Source organism: Hyaena hyaena, unplaced genomic scaffold (assembly GCF_003009895.1).
Source record: "Hyaena hyaena isolate Hyena2069 unplaced genomic scaffold, ASM300989v1 scaffold_2050, whole genome shotgun sequence".
In the NCBI taxonomy this organism is placed as follows: domain Eukaryota; kingdom Metazoa; phylum Chordata; class Mammalia; order Carnivora; family Hyaenidae; genus Hyaena; species Hyaena hyaena.
Window position 1 is genome coordinate 6,233 of NW_024082676.1, and position 24,710 is coordinate 30,942.

Consider the following 24,710-nt stretch of genomic DNA (forward strand, 5'->3'; position numbering starts at 1 on the left):
CGCACCTGCTCCAACACGCACCTGCTCCAACACGCATCTGCTCCACCACGCACCTGCTCCACCACATACCTGCTCCAACACGCATCTGCTCCAACACGCATCTGCTCCAACACGCACCTGCTCCACCACGCACCTGCTCCACCACATACCTGCTCCAACACGCATCTGCTCCAACACACATCTGCTCCAACACGCACCTGCTGCAACACGCATGTGCTCCACCACGCACCTGTCCCAACACGCACCTGCTCCAACCCACACAGCAGCATCTGCTCTCTGGTTGGCACGCGGGGAACCCTTTCTTGGGTAAAAGTTTCTCTGACATTCGGTGAGCTTCCTGCACACACGTCGTGCCCTCTTGCTCTCCACGAGCACTCCATCCAAAGAGCTAAATCCACAGTTTACACGGAAAAGCCAAAATACAGAGAATTCTTAAGGCACCTCATGAACATCAAGAAAATAAAAAACTTACACAAATATGAACTCAGACTTAGTACATCATCCTTTAAGAGTTTTGAGACCAATGGAAGCATGATCATGTAACAACCCCCGTTACTGTACACAGGAGCCTCGTGAGACAAGTGCCATCACCAGGGGCACGCAGAGAGAGGAGCACAGTGTGACCCCGTCCCTCCCGTGTCCTCCTCCACACAGAGCCGTGTGGCTGTCTACACACGTGTTCACACAGCTTGCACACATGGTTTATCGCCGCCTCAACGGGGGGCCGCCTTTCCCCTTTATAAACAGGTGGGACTGTTTGCAGGTGGTGTCACATGACACAGATGGCACCCACCCCCGCCCTACAGGCGGCAGCCACCCCCACTGCACACAGTAGGACTCCACACGCAGAGACCACACACACGTGGAACCAAGCCAAAGGAGTGTCCACTCTCTGAGACCTAGACACGCACAAGTCCTGCCGACAAGGCTGCCTGGTGCTGAAATCCTGAGGTTCCAATCATTTTTTATGAGATTATTTTATAGAAAAGGAAAAATACATCTGCTGATTGATGCGCTTAAGCAGTACCTAACTGCATAATCCTTGCTTGACTTTGGCAAGAATATAATTTTTAATTTAATATGGTTGATTTGCGTGCATAGAAGCCAGTGTGTATTTGCTACAACTCTATATTAATGTGTCGTTCTCTTTAGTCAAAATAAATAGACTGTTATAGTCTTTACTGAGTACTAGGTGAGGAATATCTATACCTTTCTTTGTTTTTAAAATGTCCCTTGGTTATTGTACAAATGTGTCCATATCACAGCTAGAGAAGCTTCATGAAAAAACGAAGCCAGTAGCTTTTATTTTGTAAGTCAAGGAGAGTCGCGAAGTGTTTAACTTTTTTATTTAGTTACAAAAATAAAAATACAGTAAGAAATCAAGTCACCTATAATCGCTTTACCCAGATTGAACCGCTATGAACATTTCAAGCAAATGGCCTTTCATACTCCTCTACGTATGGAATACACACACGCACATCCTTGGTGTTTTGTAATCTGTAATCTGCTGTTTTGTCTTAATAACATGTCATGAGCATTTTTTCCATGTCAATAATTACACATTTGTTCCTGTGACTACACTTTCAGATTCGATAGTAAGGGATTAGCATCAGGACAGACAAATGATAGGTCAGAAGGCTGAGCCAGACAGCATTTCAGTTTTGTGTAAGACAAGGTGATGGGGCTGGAATAATTATATAATCATGTGGGGAAATGCTAGAACCCTCCATCTCACTGGACTTAACCACGTGGGGAAAATGCTAGAACCCTCCATCTCACCGGATATAGCCACACGGGGGAAATGCTAGAACCCTCTGTCACACAGGATGCAACAAGAAACTGTGGGTGGGTGAACGATAAATATGATATCAGAATAAAGTTTGCCAAAACACTGACCCAATGTTGAAGTAGGGAAGGACATTTTATGTAGGATGGTAACCATTAAAGACATCACAGGGAAAAGGAAAGACTCTGAAGAGCTGATATGTGCACCTGACCCACAAGCAGAGCTCGAGAGAAACAATAGAATGGGGGGCGGGGGGAGCACGTCGAACACATACGACAAGTAACAGCCAGGCACACACAGAGCTCCTGCCGGCTGACAGATGAAGACAAGGCAGGCACAGCTGGGGGCAGGCAGGCCCCGGGGGGAACATGAAAGCGGGAACGCACACAGGAAGAGGTGCCCAGAGTCACCGCACCAGGAGTCACAGCGTCACGCACCAGATGGACACTGAGATGCTGTATTTTGACCACCAAAAAAAAGTTTCAAAAGAAGACGCTCAGCATCGGCAGTGACGCGGGTTTGGAGTTTGCAGTCACACACCACTGGGTATTGCTACGATCTCTCTGAGAGACAATTTTGCAGTGTTAAGATAAAAACAGAGATATCGGTGGACATCAGGAATCCACTTCTGAGAACCCAGCGTACAGAGATGAAAGCAAGACTTACACTTTCTGCACTGCTGCTGTGCTGGGAAGGAAGGACACAACACAAGTGTGACTAAAGCGTGTCCCGGCAGGGACACACTGTACATCTGGTAAGAGTGGGTGCCGGTGAAGCCACACAGTACTGTGTGTGCTGTAGGAACTGAGGCGGGGAGGCAGATGATGGGTGGGTGGAGAGAGAGAGGAGAGAGGGAGACAGATGGATACACAGACAGCAGACAGATCGCAGCAGATGATAAATGATAGAGGGATAGATATATAGATAATTGATGGATGGATGGATGGGTGGGTGGATGGAAGGGTGGATGCACAGACGCACTGGCAGACAGGTGACAGAGATGAAGTTATCGAGGTGGGAGGGTCAGGAACAGGCATGTGGAAGGTGTGGCCCCTCCGTGGGCTGCATGACAAGAGTGCAGAATCAGTTCCTGCCTCACATGCATAACCTGAACCAGGAGGAAATGAAGCAGAACCGAGCAGCATCCTACAAAATAACCGGTCTGTAATCTTTGAAAGCGCAGTCATGAGTCAAGAACAGTTTGAGCGGGGTGCCTGGGTGGCTTAGTCGGTTAAGCATCCAACTTCGGCTCAGGTCATGATCTCGTGGTTCGTGGGTTCGAGCTCTGTGTCGGGCTCTGTGCTGACTGCCAGCTCGGAGTCTGGAGCCTGTTTCGGAGTCTGTGTCTCCCTCTCTCTCTGACCCTCCCCTGCTCACGCTGTCTCTCTCTCTCTCTCTCTCCTAGAAATAAATGAAAATATTAAAAAAAAAAAAAGAAGAAGAGTTTGAGCCCTTGCCCCAGGCTCGCAGAGGGTTGGGCCATGTGAAATCCATCAGTCTGGACGGGATCATTCTGGCCTGAAGGACATTAACAGGATAATTGGTGAAACCTGGTAATTATGAATCAACGTCAATTTCCTGATTTTAATTATCAAATTTTGTTTTCTTAAGATAGAGCCTTTGTGTGTGGAAAGCACACACTAAGGTATTAGGGGCAACAGGTCATTGAAGTGTTCTCAGTGGTTCTGGGAAAACAGGAGAACATTCTCTGTACTGCACTTACAACTTCTTCATAAGCTTGAGACTGTTGCAAAAAGTTGGTTTAAAGGCACAATTTTCAGGGTGCCTGGGTGGCTCAGTCGGTTAAGCTTCTGACTTTGGCTCAGGTCATGATCTCATGGTTCATGGGTTTGGGCCCCACATTGGGCTCTGTGCTGACAGCCAGCTCAGAGCCTGGAGCCTGTTTCAGATTCTGTGTCTCCCTCTCTCTCTGACCCTCCCCTGCTCACACACTCTCTCTCTCTCTCTCAGATATAAATAAAACATAAAAAGACAAAATTTTCTAGTGGATTCTGATATAAAATAGTGCTTGGAGCACATGTCTTCCTACTGAAACCAGATAAAAATAACAGTAAACAACAGTGACAACAAAAACAAGCATAATCGACACCTACAATCACATATAAGTGAGATAAAATGCCTATCTGGGTGCCTGGTGCGGGGGCCACAGATACAGCCCTGCACACCTGACTTCGGGGGGCGCGGAGCACCCCAGGCAGTCTGCACTCTCTAATGCCACCACGACACCAAATTCAAGGACGATGTACATCTTCCTATCGCCTCATGGGCAAACGGCATCCAGGAATCCTCAGCCACGTGAGGAAAGTCTACAACATGAAAGGGTCAGAGGTCAATAGAAAAACTGACAGTATACAACACAGAGGTCATTAAAAGTGAAATAGAAAGTCAGTATTCAATTTGATGGATACATATTTTTACAGAGAAGTATGTAAATACTAGTAGTTTAAACAATATGATTAAAAAAGAAAAGACATAAAAGGGTAAACCTCAAAACTCTCCTCCTTTTTGGCCAGTCTGTGCCATTATGTAACAAACTCTGGAGGATGGTAATTACATAGAGAACATAACTCGCAGTCCCAGGTTTGCTGGCTGGGAATCAGAGGCATTGGCCGAGGAGGCTGGATTCCTGACAAGCACAGCCAGGCTCTGACTGGCCCTCCAAGGACTCAGGAAACGGTGTTCTCTGAGGGTGTAAACAGAGAAGGATAAAGTTCCTCAAAAATGGACAAGGATTCCAAGTTCATGGAAAAGAAAGGATGGGGTCAATAAAACAGGAATAAGGTGGATGGTGAGAAAGCCAGAAAAATGCAGACCGTCTATCAGGGAGCCTGGGGCCAAGGTTCAAACCCAATGTGAAGACCTAAGTCCATCCTTCCCTGCTGGGGCCCAAAAGTGTTCCCTGGGTTCAAACCCACTGTCAGGGGCACGTGTGTTAGAGGATGCATTTATCCTGTGTGTCTGAGAGAGAAGAGAGTCCACTACTGTCATGATCTAACAGTGAGAAGTGGGGAGAGGGTTAGACAAGTCAGTTAAGACTAACTTTTTGGGCCTCTTTTCCACCTCTGACACTAGGGACAGGCGACAATGGCAGAAGAAAAAAGTACCTGGTGGCTAAAGTTCCTTTTATTTCTAGAAGTGTATCCACAACTTCTCCTCTCGAAAGCCACTCCACATGAGAGTTGTGCTAATTCTCCCGTGCAGGAAGTTCCGAATGCACATATAGTCCCAGGAGAAGAGGCAACCCCACACTTTGTCCTTAAAGTCAAGACTGTGGCACAGTCTCAGGTGTGGCAGGAGCCAGTATTTGTCCAGTTACAAGTTCTTGTCGACTGCAAATGAGGTCCAAGCAATGTCAAATGGAGCAAGGAGATGTCAACGATTAGGAATACATTTCAAGAAATCAGAAAAAATAATCTAGTAAATTATGCCCGGAGTAAATAGACTGAAGGAAAATAGGTTGATGGATGAGAAAACAAACAAAAGCATAGAGGATCACCAAAGTCATAGGTTGGTACTTGGAAAAAACTGATAAGATTGTTAAACCTTTGCTAAGGCTGATCAAGGGGGAAAGGGAGACAAATAGCCAAAGGGAGGTGAAAAAAAATCTGGGCAGGAGCACACATCACTACAGATTCAGCAAATATGTGTGGACAATATTATAGAAGGTTTATGTCAACACAATCGAAAATACGGTCTCAACAAGAAAAACTCTGGAAAATTGCATCTGCAACAAACTGACACAAGAAGAAACAGAGAGTGTAATTACACAGCTATTCAAGGACTTCTGTTTGCAATTTAAAGCATTTACACACACACAAAACCGAGCATAGATGGCTTCATTAACATTTTACCAAATATTTAAGAATGGAATTGTCTTAATCTTACACAAACCCCTATATTGAATCAAGAAGGAAATTTTCACTCAGTGTGTAAGGCCAGCATAGCATTGATTCTGAAAACCTAAGAGAGAGTTTACAAGAAAGAAGGATGGGCTGACCTGTCTCCTGAAAATGGATGCAGAACTCTAAAACAAGATACTATCAAATGTAATCCAGCCATATGTAAATGAGGGAAATAAGTCATGACCAGGTTGGTTTATCCAGAAATGCAAAATTAGCTTTACATTTGTAAATCAAATAACATAATTCATGATATTAATGGAAAAAAAAGAAAAAATATAATGTCTTCCATAGTATAAAACATATTTGGTAAAATTAAATATCCGTTTTTGGTAGAAGACAACTTCCTTAATCTGATAAACAGTATCCACAAAACACATACAGCAAACAGAAATGTGGAAAACATTCCCACTACCCCTGGAAATGACCCAAGGATGCTTGATATCATCACTTTTTTGACACTGTACTAAAGGCCTTAGCCTCTGCAATAAAACCAAATAGAGAGAGAGAGAGAGAGAGAGAGAGAGAGAGAGAGAGATGATGATGGATATATAGACAGATAGATAGAAAAGAAAGATAAAAGATAGGAGGATGGAAAAGAAAAAAATTAAAACTTCCATTAGTCACAGATAATATGAATGTATATGGAAAAAATCTTTAAAAACTATACGTAAATTATTCAAGTGGATAAATAAGTTTAGCAAAATTGTTAACTATCTGCCTGGTGTTTCCATATATCAGCGACAAATAAAATAAATTTCTGAAAGGTAACATTGGCAATAGTATCAGGAAAAAATTAGCAAAACATTAAGAAATAAGGGATAAGCCTAGTGAAAGATGTGCAGGACCTCTACCCACAAAATTATAAAATAATATTTAGACACATTGTAGAAAATCTTTATAAATAAATGAGTAGTAATCCATGTCCATGGATTAGGAAACTGTTATAAAGACACCATTTCTCTGCAAATGTCACTACAGATTTGCTTTGATCCCCATCAAAATGCCAATAAAATGTATGAAGAGAGCTACCTGCTGATTCTAAAATTTACATAATATTGACGAGTGCCAAGAATACTCAAGCCATCCTTCGAGAACAAGGTTGGGCACATGCTTTGCTGAGTATCCACATGTCATAAGAAGCCACAGTGATTAAGACAAGTGCCAGGATAGGGAAACTAGGCAAACAGAAAAGGGCGTGCAGAACAGACCTCACTACCTGATGACAAAGGCGGCACTGCATAACAGCTCAAAAAGGACTGTGTGTTTTTCCAATAAACACTGTACACAGATATGTGTCCAAGAAAAAATAAAGTGACCCTCCCCCCAACCTCATATGATACACAAAAACCTATCCAGGTGGATTGCGGATCTAAATAAGAAAAGTGAAATAACACAGTTTCTAGAAGCAGCATATCTTGAAAAGCTTGGATGAGCATACATTTTTTTAAATGGCAAAAAGAAAGGATCAGCGATAAATAAGACTACATAAAAATGAAGAGTTTCTGTTCTCCAAAAGACACCATTAAGAGAGTCCACAAATAAGGAAAAGACAGATAACTGAACAAGGGCTCATATCCAGTCTAACTCTCTCTCTGAGTCTTTTTGGAAGAAAATGTAAAGGGAGAATCATTAGTTTTTCTGTAAAGAAAACTAGCATCCTGGACCTTCTTCACTATACTCATTATATAGTTGAAAAAATGGAGGTATCGGATCTCGGAGCTGAGGTTTTGTAAGTTCTAGCCTAACATTTTTTTCTCCATTGCCAGACAAGATAAGCACAGAGAACCAAGAAAACAAAAACAGCAAATCATAAGATAATCTGAGTCAACAATAAAAATAGTCAAGAAACTAGGAATCAAAGGGAATTTTCTCCCGATAAAAAAGCATCTAAGAAAAACCCACAGCTAACATCAGACTCAATGGTAAAAGATGGACTGTCTTCCCAAGATCAGGAACGAGGCAAAGGTACCTGTTTTCAGCACTTTTGTGTGACATTGTATTGGAAGTTCCAGCCAGAGCAATATGACAAGAAAAAGAAATTAAAAACCATCCAAATATGAAAGGAAAAAAGTGAAACTATTCTTATTTCCAGATGACTTGATCTTATAAATTTAAAAACTGCAAGAGAATCCACTAAAAATCTATCAGAACTAACAAACTCAGCAAGTTTGCTGGGATCAGTACACAAAATTCAATTGCTTATTTCTATAGACTGGCAACAAATGTTCTGAAAATTAAATTAGAAAAAATTCCATTTACAACAGTATCAAAAAGAATTTTGTAAATATTTTTATTTAGAAATAAATTTAGCAAAAGAAATGCAAGACTTGTACTAAAACTACAGATCACTGTTGGAAGAAATTAAAGTCCTAAATAAATAGAAAGACATCACATGTTGATAGTTGAGAAGACTCAGCCTTAAGAGAGCAATACTTCTTCAATCAACCCACAGATCCAATGCAATACCCATCAAAATCCCAGCTAGCTTCTTTGCAGAAATTGAGAAGCTGATACTAAAATCCACAGGGAAATGCAAGCAGCCCAGAATAGCCAAAACAATACTGAAAAAGAACAAAGTTGGAAGACTGAGACTTCCTGACTTTAAACCTTACTACAAAGCTATAGTATTCAGAACAATTATAATTAGCCTAAGAATAGACATATGCGCCACTTAACAGAACTGAGAATCCAGAAACTGATTTTCTGGATCAACTGATTATCACCAAGGGTCTCAAGACAATTTAATGGGGAACGTATTGGCTTCCCAACAAATACTGTCAGGACAACTGGACATCTACATGCAAAAGAATGGAGTTGGACCCCTAACTTACATCATGCACAAAAATTAACTCAAAATCAAAGACTTAAATGTAAGCATTAAAGCCATAAAAATCTTAGAAAAAGGCACAGATGTAATCTCTGACCTTTGGTTGAGTAATGGTATCTTAGATATGATGCCCAAAGCACAGGCAACAAAAGAAAAAATTGACAAATTGAGCTGCATCAAAATTAAAAACATTTTTGCTGTGAAAAAAGTGAACTTCTTTTGTATACTATAAAAAAAAGAAATATTACTCCACAAAAGGGAAAAGATATTTGTGAATCTTCTATCTGATAACGACATTGTGTCTTGAGTGCATAAAGAATACTTACATCACAGTACTTAAAGGACAACTCAATTTTAAAAATGGACGAAGGATTCAAGAGTCTCTAATGGCTTGCCTCCTTCCCTCTCCCCAACTATTTTTCCCCTTCTTCTCCCCCATGAGGGCTGATGGGGGTGGGGGAGAGAATGGGGGGTGATTGGCATGGAGGAGGGCACTTGTGGGGATGAGCACTGGGTGTTATATGGAAACCAACTTGACAATAAATTATTTAAGAAAAATAAATAAATAATAGTAACCATCAAAAGAAAAAAAATAAATCAATGACCAGGACGCCCAGGTATCTCAATTGGTTGAGCGTCTGACTTTAGCTCAGGTAATGATCTTGTGGTTTGTGAGTTCAAGCCCTATATTGGGTTCCCTGCTGGCAGCCTGTCAGCATAGAGCCTGCTTTGGATCCTCTGTCCCCTGCTCTCTGCCCCTCACCCACTTGTGCTCTCCCAAAAATAAATAAATATTAAAAAAATTTTTTTAATGTTTTATTTATTTCTAGGAGAGAGAGAGAGAGACAACGTGAGCAGGGGAGGGTCAGAGAGAGAGGGAGACACAGACTGAAACAGGCTCCAGGCTCTGAGCTGACAGTCAGCACAGAGCCCGACGTGGGGCTCGAACCCACAAACCACGAGATCATGACCTAAGCGAAAGTCGGACACTTAACCGACTAAGCCACCCAGGCGCCCCCCAAAAATTTTTTTAAAATAAAAAAATAAAAATGAAAGTAGGGGGGCACCTGGGTGGCTCAGGTGGTTGGGTGGCCAACTTCAGCTCAGGTCATGATCTCACGGTCCCTGCGTTGGGCTCTGTGCTGACAGCTCAGAGCCTGGAGCCTGTTTCAGATTCTGTGTCTCCCTCTCTCTCTGACCCTCCCCTTCTAACGCTGTCTCTCTCTCTCAGAAATAAATTTAAAATGTTATTTTTTTTTAAAAAATGGACGAAGGATCTGAATACACATTTCTCAAGAGAAGATACACAAGCAGCCGAAACATACGTGAAAAGATGCTCCACGTCATTAGCCTTAGGGAGATGCAAATTGAAATCACAGTGAGATACCTTTTCATACTTACGGGATGGCTGTGGTCAGAAGGACAAATGCCGGCCTCCGCGTGTCGGAACAGGACCCTCCAAACAGTGCAGGTGACAATGCAAAATGGCGCACCCACCATAGAAAGCAGTCTGGCCATCCTTCGAGAGGCAAAACTCAGCAGTAACCCACCACCCAGGAGTGCCACTCTGAGGTCTGCACCCAAGAGAAATGAAAACATACTTGCAGCCAAAAACTAGCACATGAATGTCCAAAGCAGAATATTCCTAGCAGCCAAAACGTGGAGACAACCCAATGTGCACCCGTAAATGAACGGATACATAAAAGTGGTCTAACCATACAGGGGTATAATCTCCCGATGGAAAGAAACCAAGGACGGAGATCACGTCGCAACACGGAAAAACCTGGAAAACGCTAAGGGAAGAGAAAGAAGCGAGGCACGAAGGACTGCCTGGTGCATGGTTCTGTTCACAAGAAATGTCCTGAACAGGCACATTAGCAGTTGCTGAAGGACGGGGGTGCCGCAGGGGGTGGAGGGTGAGGCTAATGGGACAGGGTTTCTTTCTGGAGAGGTGAAAATGTTCTAAACGTGATCGTCGTGACAGTTGTACAGCCTCGTGATAGTGGTGCACATACCAAGAACCATGAAACTGTGCGCTTGAAATAGGTGAACTGTAATGATTCCTGCACAGTATCTCAATAAAGCCATTATAGAAAGAAAGAAAGAAAGAAAGAAAGAAAGAAAGAAAGAAAGAAAGAAAGAAAGAAAGAAAGAAAAGGAAAGCAAGCTGTGGATTCCGACTACAGACACACATTAGAAAAAGTGGATAATACACGTTCCAAATCTGTGAGAAGTTTATGGTGGTAACATGGCCCTTACAATGCCTACCGTCCCACGAATTTATTTCTTTATTTTAAACCTGAACACAACCTTTCACTGTGTTTGCTCCCCCTTTGGGCCCTTTCTGGATCTCCTGCCGGGCCCCCTTTTCCTTCGGTCCCGTCCGGACTCAGCGAAGAGCTTGGGTCCCAGGGCCCCCAAGGGCGCGGGGCTCGGCCGACGGGGCGGGCTCGGGGGCGGCCGCCGTGACCCCGGGGCGTGTGCAGACACCGCCCTCCGCGGCCACCGATAGGTCCCACCCCACCTTGGCGACCTGCGGGGCGGGGGCGGGGAGAGGCGGCGCAGGAGGCCGCGCGCGCGGCCGGGAGGCTCGGAGGAGGCGGCTCCGGGAGGCCGGGGCAGGCCGGGCAGGCCCGGGGCAGGTCGGGCGCGGGATGTGGGCGCCGGGGGCCCCGCCGGGGCCCGCGGGCTGGGACCGCCGCAGGGTGGGCGCCCGGCTGCGCGCGGCGCTGGCCGGGCTGCACGAGCTGCAGGGGCTGCGCGCCACGCAGCAGGCGCGCGTGCGGGACGCCCTGGCCATGCACCCCCAGGCCGGGCCCGCGCGCCCCGAGCGCCCCCGCGGCCCCCGCGCGCACGAGCTGCGGCTGGAGGCGGCGCTGGCGGCGCTGCAGGAGCAGCTGGTAAGGAGCGCGGGGCCCCGGGGCGGCGGGGGCGGCGGGGGCGCGCGGGGCGGCGGGGGCCGTGCCACCTGGCGGGGGCAGCGCGGCTGGTGAGGGCTGTGCGACTGAGTGACGGGCACCCTTTGGGATTCCGGGGGACCCCTTTCGGTTCCAAATGACGCAGCCAGGCACAGGGAGAAGGGTCCCGATACTGAAAGGCGCGCTGGGGCTGCGCCCCGGCTCTGCCTCCTCCCGGGCTCGGCCGGACAGACTGAGCGCGCACTGCTGTTTGTTTCACTTCCAGGGCTGCTCTGGCGAGGCCGCTTTATGTAGGGTTCCCCTGGCGGCGGGCGCTCCTTGGGGTCAGACCCCGATAACCAGGTGTCCCTGCTGCGCAGGCCCGGGGACGCATTGCCAGCGAGCAGAGCGCACCCCAGATTGTCCCCGAAATGGGTTCCGGTTAAACGAAAGAACGTGTTGAGGAAAGCATGTACCCCCATGGAAGCTTCTCCAGCTTTAAATTGCACCCTGACCTGTAAAATGAGGCATGTCCTCTGCGCCGCGGGGGCACAGACCCCCGAGACGCGCTTATGCCTTCCTGCCGGCTGCCTGGCCTCCCGCAAGTGCCCTCGCCTTTTCACAGGACCAGACGCTGGGATGGGCGCGCCTCCAGTTTTCTATCCGCCTTATGCTTTCGCTTCGTGCCTTGGAAACAACTCACAAGTTTTTCCGATTTTGCAATATTTCTTTAAAGGAAAAACAAAAAGGCTGTATAGAAAAATTCCTATCTGATGGAGTTAATTCCAGGACTCTTAAGTGGAATTTGTTTTTAAATTAGAAACTGAAATCTCTTCTGTTTAAAAGCCACTGCCTTCACAAAGCAGTTAGCAGGAACCCTCACTGGCCCGGAGCCCAGGCAGGTGACTGACTCGGGAACTGCCCCTGGATCCGAGACTCTGGAGTGCAGCGTCCTGAGATGCCGCCCTGGACCCTCCTTCCGTGTTGCCAGGAGGCGGACGGAGGACGGAGACCCTGTGCCGGCGCTGCTGCCGCACAGAGGGCAGGGGCCGGCTCCCGCCTGGGGCCTGCGCTGCCTGCACCCGCCCTGGCAGCCGGTGCCCGCTGCTTGTGCCCGGGGCTCGGCGGCACAGCGGCCACGGAGACGCCGGGCTCGGGTGCAGGACCCCGTAGCTGCCCGCGAGGCGGGAGCGCGGCCGAGATGAAGTAGCACACACATCAGATTTGTGCATCGTCAGCCTCGAAATACAAGTGGCCTTTGGAGGAGATCAAACAGGGTTTTTTGTGTTTGTTTAATGCTTTCTGTTTTAATGTGGGAACCAGAAGGAACACGCACACTTTGTCTTCAAACTTTGTTCCTGGCATGGATTATGTGATCAAAAGAGAATAATTGAATTTGTGTGACATCAGCTCAGGGCTTAACACTTTTACATTTTTCTTGCAGGGAAAAAACTAGTAGTAATACCAGGGCCACTGTGAGGAGTGTAATGAGGAGCCTGTTGGGGGCAGTTCATTTTCAGGGAGACCTCCCCGCTCCCGCCGTGTGGGCGTGGCCCCGGGGTCACCGTTCAGGTGTGAACACAGGAAGGACTTCTGTCTGAGCCTCGGCTGCTTTGTGCAGAGGAGTTCCCCAGGGAGCATTTCTGGGGACTTAAAGTGCAGTTCGGAAGTCCGCAGAGCTAGCACGTTAGCGCCTATCAAAATGGCTGTACCTTATAATTGCTTCTTCTGAAGTCCCCAAGGAGCGCGTGGTAGGTGCTTCATGAGTGTTTGGTGAGCAAATAAAGGAGCGTTTCTGTTGTTCTAACAGAAGAGAACGTTACTGTGTCCCTGGTCTACCTCTCCCTCCGATGCCCGCGGCCTCCGCTGCTCCGTGGCCAGGGCTGTGTTCATGTTTATATGTTCAGGGAGATTCGTAGCTCCCTGAGAAGTGGCTGCCGTCCCCATCTTCCCAGGCGCCTGGCACGCCCCAGGGAGGCTGGGAGCTCCACCTCCCACCAGGGAACGCTCCAGAGTCAGTGGGAGAGGTGCCCTCCGGTGGAAGGCGAGGAAAGGGTTCTGGGGACCCTGTGGTGAAGCCTTACCCTGAAGAATTTCCCGGTAGTTGACGTGGCTGGTCACGACTTGTCCTAAAAGAGGCAGTGTGCAGTGATTCCTTTTCCCCGGCGGGTTCTGGCATTAAATACACTCCAGGAGCACACTGACTGCAACCGTAAACGCAAGGTCTGGGGCGTTCCCTGGACCTGCCCTGCTTGCTTCGTGAACTCCCAGGGGAGTGAACTTGCTCAAGGTCACAGGTGAGGCCAGGGCACCCACAGGACCGTGCCAGGCTTCCGTCTGTGATCCGCGAAGCTGACCTGCGACCCTGGAGCCTTGCTGCTGATTGATGGGCCTCCTTTCAAGCTGGGTAGGGACCGCGTCCCTGCCTACAGGGCACGTGCTATGCGCACTTCCTGCGTAACGTGTGTCCTTTGCATCCGCTCAGCTTGCAAGGAAAGGTGTTAGAGGCCATCTCTGTGTCTGGAGCTTGAGGGCAGTTTTCATTTTTTACCCTCTGAATCTGCCGTAAGGGCTTGAGAAGACAGGGGTGCCGAGGTGTAGACAGAAGGCAGAAGGCACACAGGGGGAGTCAGATCATTCTCTCGTGGTACATAAAGCAAACATTTCAAAGAAAGGGACACACCGAATATTTGTTTTCAGTGGCGTTCCCTGGACGCAGCTGCCAGACTTCTCGTGTTCACAGAAAACCGTGGCGGTCCCTGGGAGGCTCGTCGAGGTGCAGGTGGCCGGGTGTGGCCGAGCATCCCAGGAACCGGCATCGATGCCCAAGTGATCCCTCCCCCCGGGGAACCGCGGGCGCGCCGTCCTCACCCCGACCCCCCCACGCGGCTTTGGGGGATTCTGACACCCAACACTGCCCCGATGGGGAGCCCGAATGCCGGGGTCAGGGCTGGGGAGGATCCACGCGACGGCCGCAGTCACGTCCACCCAGCGCTGACGTTTGTAACAACGCCGTCCCTGCGGAAATACACAGAGGCAGATCCTCTGCGGCTGGTTTGCAGTGGGTTGTGCTTTATCCTGTCGACTCTCTGCACAAAGTTAGACGCCAAGAGGGAGTTAATGAAAAGCTGAGACATAAAAATCCCAAGGGAGGGACAGGGAGAAGGTCAAGGATGATGGTGTAAATCCTGCACGGTGAAGCCCCGGAGACGGGCGGGGTCCTGAGGATGCCGTAAATCATCTGTGAATCCCCGGGCCCCTGTGTGTCTGTGGCCTCTGAACATTAATCAGAAACCGCCCACTGAAGCCTAGCTGGCCAAACATTAATCCCCAAGCAATTAATCTCCGCACAAATACACGGGGCGGGGGAGCTTTTTTTGGAAAGGGGTTCACAGGGGGAGGAAGGAAGCCAGCCGGGGCATTGAGGGTGTCCCCCTCCTTTGGAAAGAGGGGGGATCGTGATTTGCAAGAGAAGAGGTCAGATAGATGTTTATAAGCGTCGAGCTGTGACCTAACGGAGCAACTTGATTTCCCACTGGCACCGTGGCCTTACTTTACGACTGGAAAAGAGAAGTCATCTGCAGTAAAAATATACCCTGGCCCCTTTCCTGAATCTAGTTTTCTTTACGAGGAGGGCAGTTTGCTGGGAAGCCCACCTTTGCCCACCTCCTGGCTCCCTCTGCTACTGCCGTCCACCCGGGTAATATTTTCCTTCGTAAAAATATCCACGGTAATAAGCCGGGATGTTGAGGCTAGCGCGGATGGTTCTGGGGTTATCCAGTTTTTGTTAAATTCAGGATGGGTTTTTGCCCTGTTGTTTACAGACGGTGTCATGGCTGAGACTCTGTTTGCCGTAAAACTGGGAGTGTGTTCTCAGAGCCCCGGACGGGGTCCTGGAGGGAAGGGCAGCTGAGCGTGGCGCCCAGGATGCACGGGGGGGGAGTGTCAGCCCCGGGCTTCACCCAGTTAACCTCCCGGGGCTGGTGTCTGAATGCTCTATGCCCGTGTGATTCCCTCGTAAGAACTGGGAAGTACCGCCACCCGCTTCTCCCTTGGACGGAGTTTTCATACTATTGGAATTACTGAAATAATTCCCTTGAGTCCCATCATTTGGGGCCCCTTCACTTTCTATATAAAAATCTGAAACACGATTAGTCATTCTCTTAAACAGGGTGAACCGCATAATTACATTCATTAATGATTTGCCTTAAACTTAATCGTTGATGAAATAAGAAATTGGTGCAGCAGACCTTGAAAACTGTGTCGTTCCATAATCGAAAGAAGGAAATCCTCATTGGTTAAACAGTCAGTGCGAGCTATCCCGCACACGTATCATCTACGTGTGCAAACGTGTGAGTACATACCATGCACATTAACCACATATGCGTGTTATATGGTTGGTATATAATTACACACACGTGTGTGTGGCTAATGCTCCTAATAACCCATTTTATGGCTGGGGAAGCTGAGGCCGGGAGGGGAGAGAGCCTCTGAAGGCAGAGCTAAGTTTGAACCTCTAAACCAAGACAATTCTCGGGCAGATTTTGAGGCTCACTGAGTGCAGGCACTATCCTGTCCCTCCGTGCCTCTGTCCCTGTCCCTGGGGGCTCCCCAAAGCCTGTAGGAACCACCTATAAAATGGGGGGTATGTGCAGAAGGGGGCTTTTTCTCTCCAAGGGAGTCTCCTGTCCGCATGGGGAGTCAGAAGGTCGCCCAGATCTGCTGATAAACCAACATGGCGACACAGGAGCCAGAGGCCGGTCTGTTACCCGTGAGCGTGGGAAACTGGCCTTGTATGTGACAGCGGCTAAACACGTATCCGTGGTGCATGCCACGTGCTGCCTTTCTTTTAAATTTTTTTTAAAGCTTATTTCTCTTGAGAGAGAAAGAGAGCAAGATGGGGGATGGGGGGTGACAGAGAGAGAGGGAGACACAGAATCGAAGCAGCTCCAGGCTCCGAGCTGTCAGCACAGAGCCCGACGCGGGGCTCGAACCCAGGAACCGTGAGATCATGACCTGAGCCAGAGTCAGACGCTTAACTGACTGAGCTCCCCAGGCGCCCGGAGGTGACACTTTTGATCCTGAGTTTTTGCTCATAGACTGTATCAGTCTGTCCTTGTAAAGAAACATGTCATTGAGAACTGCTGATTTTTAAAGCCTGCAGTGGGTGGGGGGACATTTGGAGAGGGAAGCGTCGGTGGACATTTTCCTCTGGTGACCAGAGGGCAGGGGACGGGGTCTGGGTGAGGAGTGCAAACCGTACGCCCAGTGCAAAGGCCATGGGGAGCATCGCGCTCGATTTCCGCCCTCGTGACCGTTTACTTCCCGCTGTCCGTCCCTCCGCAGAGCCATCTACGGCACCAGGACGTGGGCCCGAAAACCCACCTGGGGCAGCTGGACCGGCAGATCAGCGAGCTGCAGCTGGGCGTGCGCAGACCCTGTGGCGAGGCGGCCGACAGCGACAGCAGGCACAGCTCAGGTAGCCCGCGCCGCGCCTTCCGCCAGGCCCCCGGGCCTGCCTGTGTCCGCAGGCCGGCCTCCGTCGGCGCGGCCCGAGCCCGGAGGGCCCGCTCCCGGGGGCTCCTGAAATCTCAGCACCTCTGTCCTTCTCCCGAAACGCATGGGAAACGGGGGCGAGCACGTGTGCGTAAGGCGAGAGGCTGTAACGGGGAAGGACTGCTTTTCACGGGGAAGCCTCGCGAGCTCGCGCCTCTCTGGCAGGAGACGATTCCAGGTCTCTTCGGGTCGGGCTCACGGGGGGGCGTGAAGAGCTGTTTTACCCGGGCTCAGGTCTGCACAGCCTGTCGGAGAAGATGACGAGGACACTGGCCCCTGGCCTGCCTCCTGTCTGCTGCCCCGCGACCCTTACCGTAAAGCTGGGAGGAGATAGTTCCGGAGCCCTGGTGACAGTCCCGGTCCAGGGCACGTGGTCCCGTCTGGCCAGACGCTGGCTCACGTGGCAAACCCAGGAGACTGTGTACGGCGTCGACTGCCGAGTCTTCCTCTTGTAAACTTGCGCCGCCACGGCCTGGTCTGGCGTGCAGTGCGTCGGGCAGGTGTGCTGGCCTCTCTGATCGGCGCCTGGGATGAGCCCCACCGCGCTGGGGAGGGAGGGAGAAGGATGCCAGCCGCCTGCCCCGCAGGGGCCGGGACCTGATGGTCACGAAAGGACAAGTGAGCCACTTGCCAAGGAGGGGGCCGGGGGTGGGGCACCCTGACCCACGTGGCGAGAGCGGACAGTAATGGGGAGGACTCCCGGACATTCAGGGGTCCCCGGCCGCCTTCCCCGGGGCCCGCCTTCACGAGATCCTGAAGCCCCTTCAGCACAGGGGCGTCCTCGGGCGGGAGAGGGGCCGCCACGGGGTGCGCTGACCGCCCCGTCCACCCCATCTAGGCTTCTACGAGCTGAGCGACGGTGGGTCCTGCTCCCTGTCGGCCTCCTGCACGTCCGTGTGCAGTGACCGCATGTACTCCTCCCTGAGCACCTTGCTGCCGGCCGACCCCACGGCCAGGCCCCGGTCAGCCGACGACACCACGGTGCATGCAGCCCCTCCACCCACCTGTAGACCCCAGGCCGCCGAGGAGGGCGAGTCCCGGCCCAGGCCGGTGTCCACAGGTAAAGGAGAGCCAGGAAGGCGGGAGGTCCCACTGCGGGAGGGGAGGCCGGGGGGGTGGTTTGCACCACTGAGCTCAGAGCGGGAGCCCCGTGTGGGTCCGGCGCTGGGCTCATCCACACACGCCCCAACGTTCTGTGGGCTTCTCTCGGCATTGCAAGCGCCCGCTGCTGTTCGTTGCAGCAAGGCGGGTGCGACCAAAAGCATTTTATTCCTTAAGTGAACATTAGAAAGTCATTGTAAAAATCCTCCAGAACCTTCTGCAGCCTGACCGCGCCTCTCCGTAACCAGAGGGAGCACGGCACCCAGACCCAGAGAGCGTTCATTTCCCACGTGGACGCCTCGCACGGGCTCAGGGGACAGCCTCCGTTTTCCTTCAGTCCGTCCCCAAAAGACCTCATCTTTGGAAATAGTAGATTTCCAGTGGCCGAGCAGGCTTAACCGTGCCCGGTGGTCCCGGTGGACACTCCCCTGGGGTCCTCGCCGCCGGCGCCTCCGCGGAGGGTGTGTCAGGAGCCCGCGGCGCTGCAGCCCCGGGTGAATGAATGCTGCGCGCGGGCCCTGCTTGCAGCTGCGGCACGGAGACCCCGGGAAGGGGGCGAGCGGCCAGCCGGGCCCTTCCCCCCGGGATCGTGTCCGGCGCCGAGGTGCCGGCCTCCGCCCAGGCCCACGAAGGGCCCTGCGTGTCCTGCTGCCGCGCAGGATGTGACCCCAGGGCTGTCCTAGGCTCTCCCCGTTCACCCGCTTGCTCACCCTCCCCGTTCCCAGGTGATCTCGAAACAGTCCTGCCGTCGCCGGTGGCACTCCAGAAAGCCAGTGCAGACCCCGCGTCCACGTCCCTTCTCTGCCACGGGATGGACTTGCCGGCCCACGTGCCAGACCCCAAGTACCGGCGTGACCTGGTGTCCACGGGGGGCAGGGAGGTGTACCCGTACCCCAGCCCCCTGCACGCTGTGGCTCTGCAGAGCCCGCTTTTTGCTCTGCCCAGGGACGGCCTGCACCCCGAGGCCCAGCCGACCCCTCTGAAGCCCCCCGGCCCCGCGGGCCCATCCACCCCAACAAGACCTGTCCGTGAGGCTGGCCCCACTGCAGCCTACATAGACAGGCTACTGAGGCTGCGGGGCCAAGGGACTCCCACGAGGAGGGGTGTGGGTGGGCAGGGGTCCCCAAGACGTGAGGAGCCCCCAACCCCGCAGGAACTTGGTGGCCAGAGAGTGGACAGTCCCAGCGGCCTAGGGAAGCCGGTGTGCACCCCGGGGAGAGCAGGAGCCGGCGGGCTGGCCCAGAGGCGGGGCGCCAGCAGGGACAGCCTCGGACAGCAGGGTCTTCCAGGGAGGGGACCCAAGCCCTCGACCGCCTGCGTCCCTGGGGACACCATGCTGGGCTCCCCTCAGCCGAGGTGTGGACGTGCCCCATCTCCTGGGGCCCAGGCGGCTGTCAAGGGTCAGGAGAGCACAGTCCTCTCACCTACCAGGAAGGCAGGAGGGGAGAGCCCCGCTCTGGGCCCCGGGGGGTGCGCCCGCCTCCCGTTTGCTGCCAGGGGAGCTGCTCTCCTGGGGCTGAAACCCGCCCCCCCCAGGACAAAGGCTGTGAAGATCAGGAAAGGGGCCAGTGACAAGGTGCTGAGGTTTGGGGGGCAGCAGCCAGCGGGGGGTCCCCTCACAGCCCCCCAGCCGCCCCCCGAGTGGGGGGACAGCCTCAGGAGGAGACCCACGCTGGCCGGGGTGGTGCCCAGCCGGTCCTGCTCTGAGCCCAGACTCTACCCCGTGCCCTTCCTGGTGCCCCTGCTGGTGGCCCGACGGGAGGGCCGCGGGGTCCCCACACAGGCCGACGGGGAGGTGCGGAAGAAACATCGCAGGTGGCTGTCCTCCGCGGAGGTCTCAGGCGGCCTGGGGCCCCACAGGCCGGCCGTCGGCAGAGGGGGCGAGCCGCGGCCCGTGTGCACCCCAACCAGGTCCAGGCCGCACCCCCAGGCCCCCCGCGCCAGGAGCGAGTCAGAGGGCTCCGAGCTCTCGGCCGAGTGCGCCTCCCTGCTCCCCTCCACTGTCGCGGAGACGAGCGAGGACGGGGCCAGCGACCACACCACCAGCCGCTTCGGGGACAGGGAGTCCAGCAGCAGTGACTCGGAGGGCGGGGCCTGGCCTGGGGCACGTCCCCCGCAGCCGCCCAGGGCCCCAGCCGCCCGCAGGCCGCCCCTGCCCCCCGTACCCAAAGTGTGCCGCATCAAGGCCTCAAAGGCCCTGAAGAGAAAGATCCGGAGATTCCAGCCGGCGGCGCTGAGGGTCATGACCACGGTGTGAGCCCGCAGGAGACGGCCGAGGGCCGAGCCCGTGCCAGGGAAGCCGTCCTCCCCAGGAACCGCGATGGCAGCGCGTGACCACACCAACGGGCAGGTTGGCCAGAACTTTGGAAAAACCATAAGAAAACCAGCCAAAGTGTAGACTTACGGACATTCGTGTAACAGGCGGCTACTTTCAGGATGCAGTTTAAAGAGATAAACATTTTAAAAAGTGATTGACATTTTATTTATTTATTTTAATGCTTACTTAAGTATCTTAGAGTCGGCGCGCGTGCGCATACAAGCAGGGGAGGGGCAGGCGCCTCACAGAGCCTGACATGGGGCTGGAACTCAGGACCATGAGTCATGACTGGGGCCGCCCAGGTGCCCCACTGACCTTTCAGAGCAAAGCGGTGGGCCTCCGGGGCGGGGGGGGGACCTGAGGGCGGGGTGGGGGTGGGGGCCACTGTGCGCTGACCCCGGAGAACGCAGGCTGTTCCAAGAGACTGAGGCACAGGCAGGCCCATGCGTCTGGGGAGAACTCCCGCTTGAGCTTCCTGGAATCCCCTTCCTCACAGGTAGGAGGGCTTCCCAAGCTCCTGAGAACTGCTCTGGGAGCTACAGAAGACGTCACACAGACCCACCCGTGATGGGGGTTTAGGGAAAAGATGTGACACAGGGTATCTTATAGGGTCGTCCGATTCTCATCATGCAGCACAAGAGGTGTGGCGGGGCCCTGGAGATGGGGTGCACAGTCTGAGGGTGCAGTGCTCCCCTCGGTCCAGGCAGTGTTCAGGGAGGCCCCGGTGCTCCCCTCCATCTGGGGGTGATCAGGGGTGTCCCCAGCACCCCTCCATCACCCCCTCCGGCTCCCCTTCCGGCACCCCCTCTGGCACCCCCTCCAGCTCCCCCTCCGGCTCCCCCTCCAACACCCCCTCCAGCTCCCCCTCCGGCTCCCCCTCCAACACCCCCACCAACACCCCCTCCGGCACCCCCTCCATCACCCCCTCCGGCACCCCCAACAGACCTTCCTAGGGTCCCAGATAAGGAGAAAAATATTCTGACACCCTCTATACCCAGCGGAGAAACTTTGCGCGATCACAGATCAGGAGCTCGGTCTGGCGACCGCAGACTTGTCTCCTGTCCCCCGTGGTCCGGCCGTCCTTGCATCATGGGACAGGGCGGCCAGACCGTGTGTCTCCCACGGGATGTGGACTAGGTGAGGAGGGGACGCGGTGGGTTTGGGCCTCCAGGGAGGGGGCTAAACAGGAGGCAAGTTGCAGAGAACAAAGGCTGCTTTGGGGGCGTCAGGATTTCGGGGAGCCCAGAGTCCAGAGGGAAACGTGTCCCGCTCGTGTGGGGAGGGCGGGTGGGGGTTAGGAGCGAGCAGGAGGGGTGTCCTGTGATTCCCATGACCTCGCCTGGCGCCTGGCCCCCGCTGCTTGGTGCCGTCACACGGAACTGTCCCCGGAGTGTGTCCCCCGGGTCAGAATGCCATCGCTGTGCCGACATTTTACGAGCGGCGGGTGGAAAAGCGCCGCCGCTCCTGGCCCCTCAGGAGCCCGGCCGTGGGCGTGGGGTTTCCCGTGGGGGCTCTGGCTCCGCAGGACCGGCCTCCGTCGTTTCACGTTCCCGACGAGGCGAGTGCCTCCCGCCTTCCTGCCCCGCCGTCCGGGGTCACCTGCAGCACCAGCCACTCTCCAACCCCACCCGCCAGCCCAGCCCCAGCCACGGGGACCACATGGGCCCGGACAACACAGCCGCGAGTCGGGGCCCAGGGGTCCTCTGGTCAGTCCTACGCCAGCGTCTCTGTCTCTCAGTCCCCACCTCTCTCCCCTCTGTCTCTCCCTCTCTCCCCCCTCTCCCCCTCTGTCTCTGTCTCTGTCCCCCCCCCCAACCCATGGAGACACAGCTGCACAGGGCAGTCTGCCCGAGGCCCAGGCTGCCTCCTTGCTGGTGCGCTTGCATTTGCTCTGGGGCAGGTTTGGAGTGAAGAGACAGGATTCTAGAAGCCGTGCCCTCCCGTCGGCCTGGGGCCCAGACACACGGCCCCGCTGGACCCTCAGCAGCGACGAGGCCCCAGCTGTCTTCCTAACCCCCCTGGGTTTCTTCCTCCGTATAAAGCCAGACGGTTAATCCCTCGAGGTTCGGCCTGAGGAGTAAGTCGACAGTGTTGAAAATGGGCCTGGTCCGTGGGCTTGGGACGCCGGGGTCCTGTCTGGGGCGGAAGGAAGGCCAGGGGTGTGAGCGAGCGGCGGGTGCAGGCGCGCAGGCCGGGAGCTGAGGGCCGGACAGGCAGGGCAAGGTCAGGGCGGGCAGCCCCGTCCAGGACCAGGCTGGCATCCCGGCCGCCTGGCGTCTGCCCTGTGCGTGAAGCAGGGGGGCGGCTCTTTGGGGAAGTACTGAGTTAAAGTTCGGGAAGCCAGCGATAAGAAGACCGTGTGAGTCGGCCCGAAAAGCAGCCTGCTTCCCGAGCAGAGTCAGGTCGTAGCAGCTCAGAGCGGGGCACTCGGAGCAGGCGGGCGGCCCAGGACCGCAGCTGCAGACGGGCTCACCGAGGCACGCCGCGGGGAACCATTCATTGGCTGAGCGTTTCGTACTTCTAGCATATTCTTCCTCTGAGCAGACGTGGTCGTAACTGCTCAGGGAGGGGAAATCAGGCAGGAGACAGTGTGCACAGCGTGGTCTGAGGACCCGGGGCTTCACGTGTGTTTGAGGACAGGTGATTCCCTGTTCCTAAAGCATCTCATGTCAGGCTCTGTGCTGCAGCTCAGAGCCTGGAGCCTGCTTGGGATTCTGTGTCTCCCTCTTTCTCTGTCCTTCCCTCTCTCTCTCAAAAATAAATAAACATTCAAAAAAATATTAAAGGATGGTTTGCAATTTGACTGTTTGGATCATTAGAGATCATTTGTATCTTCTAGCATGATTGAAATATAAGTATTTTAGCAAAAAATGAAAAAAGAATAAACTAGGTTCTGAGGATCAAAGTCAAGCTAAGGTAGAAATTGAATATATAAGAATTGTTGATTTACAACAATTAGAGAAAAACTTAATTGTTTCAGAGAAAAAACCCACTATATTTTAGCGAATTGTGTCATCTGAGGAAACAAAATGTCTATCGTTCTTTATGGACTGAACGCGTCTCCCAAATTCTTGTGGAAGCCGTTCGGGGCCTCCGGTGACCTGGGGGAGGAGGTGACGGGGCCCAAGCAGCCGGGGGGGCAGGGGGGGGAATCTGTGCATCGGGGAGGGGGGATGTGCAGCCTGGGAACCATGCAGCCAGGGGGGCATACAGCTGGGGGGTGCCGTGCAGCCTGGGAGGGTGCCATGCAGCGGGGGGGGAGGGGCATGCAGCCAGGGGGAGTCTGTGCAGCGGGGGAAGGGGCTGTGCGGGGGGGGTTCTGTGCAGTGGGGGCCATGCCTACAGGCCAGACAAAGCAGCCCCGTGGCCCCTGGAACTGTACCTCCAGCCTCCAGCCCCTCCCTGACGGTGGCTGCTTCACCCGCTCCAGCAGAAAATGCTGGGAGCAGAGACAGGGCCCTCAGCCCATAGATGCTCACGTGTCCCCAGCAGTCTTCTCATGATCAGGAGGGCCGCTGAGACCAGGCCGTCTGAATCCTCAGCCAGCCAGCCAAGGGTATTTACAGAGCACCTGCTGTATACAAGCACTGTACAGGCTGCTGTGTGTGGCAAGGGGAAGGTCAACTGGGAGCTGTGGGGAAAATACACAGACCCTGAGGACTGGAGGGGACGGCATGCTCAGAGGCCTCTCCCGGGGGGCATTGGCCGCTGGGGCTGGAGGGCTGGGGGGCTGGGGAGGCTGGGGGGCCGGGGAGGCTGGGGAAGCTGAGGCTGGGGGGCTGGGGGGCTGGGGAGGCTGGGGCTGGGGGGCTGGGGAGGCTGAGGCTGGAGGGCTGGGGAGGCTGGGGAGGCTGGGGCTGGGGGGCCGGGGAGGCTGAGGCTGGAGGGCTGGGGAGGCTGGGGAGGCTGGGGCTGGGGGGCTGGGGAGGCTGAGGCTGAGGCTGGGCAGGCTGGGCTGTAGAGCAGACGCTCACCCTGCAGTGAGATGGAGGCTGACGGGTCCCAAGGCACGCAGGAGGACTCAGGTGGGCAAGTGGAGGAGGCCGGAGGGCCGGCACAGAGACCAGGCAGAGACCCCCTCCCTCAGGCCTGCGGAAGGAGGGTCGGGCAGAGAGCCAGGGCAGGCAGGGCAGTTGGGAGCCCCCAGCACAAAAGGGGCTCAGTGGGGAGGCCGTGGGCCTGGGGAGGGGGCGCCCCCGTGACTGGGGCGGGGGGCACACCTGGGTCTCTCTGGTTGGCCAAGGTGGGGCAGGGACAGAAGTCAGGACAGCTGTCATTGTCACTGGAGTGGAGGCATTTGGGG

General features: G+C 53.7%; 1 protein-coding gene across 1 annotated transcript; it reads left to right on the plus strand.

The window, feature by feature from the left end:
* The first annotated feature begins 11,190 nt into the window (after positions 1-11,190).
* On the plus strand, positions 11,191-20,561 carry DACT2 (dishevelled binding antagonist of beta catenin 2). The gene is made up of 4 exons (XM_039225336.1): positions 11,191-11,436; positions 16,780-16,912; positions 17,828-18,049; positions 18,816-20,561. The coding sequence occupies exons 1-4, from the start codon at positions 11,191-11,193 to the stop codon at positions 20,345-20,347; spliced, it is 2,133 nt and encodes a 710-aa protein (XP_039081267.1). The 3' UTR covers positions 20,348-20,561.
* Positions 20,562-24,710: the final 4,149 nt, after the last annotated feature.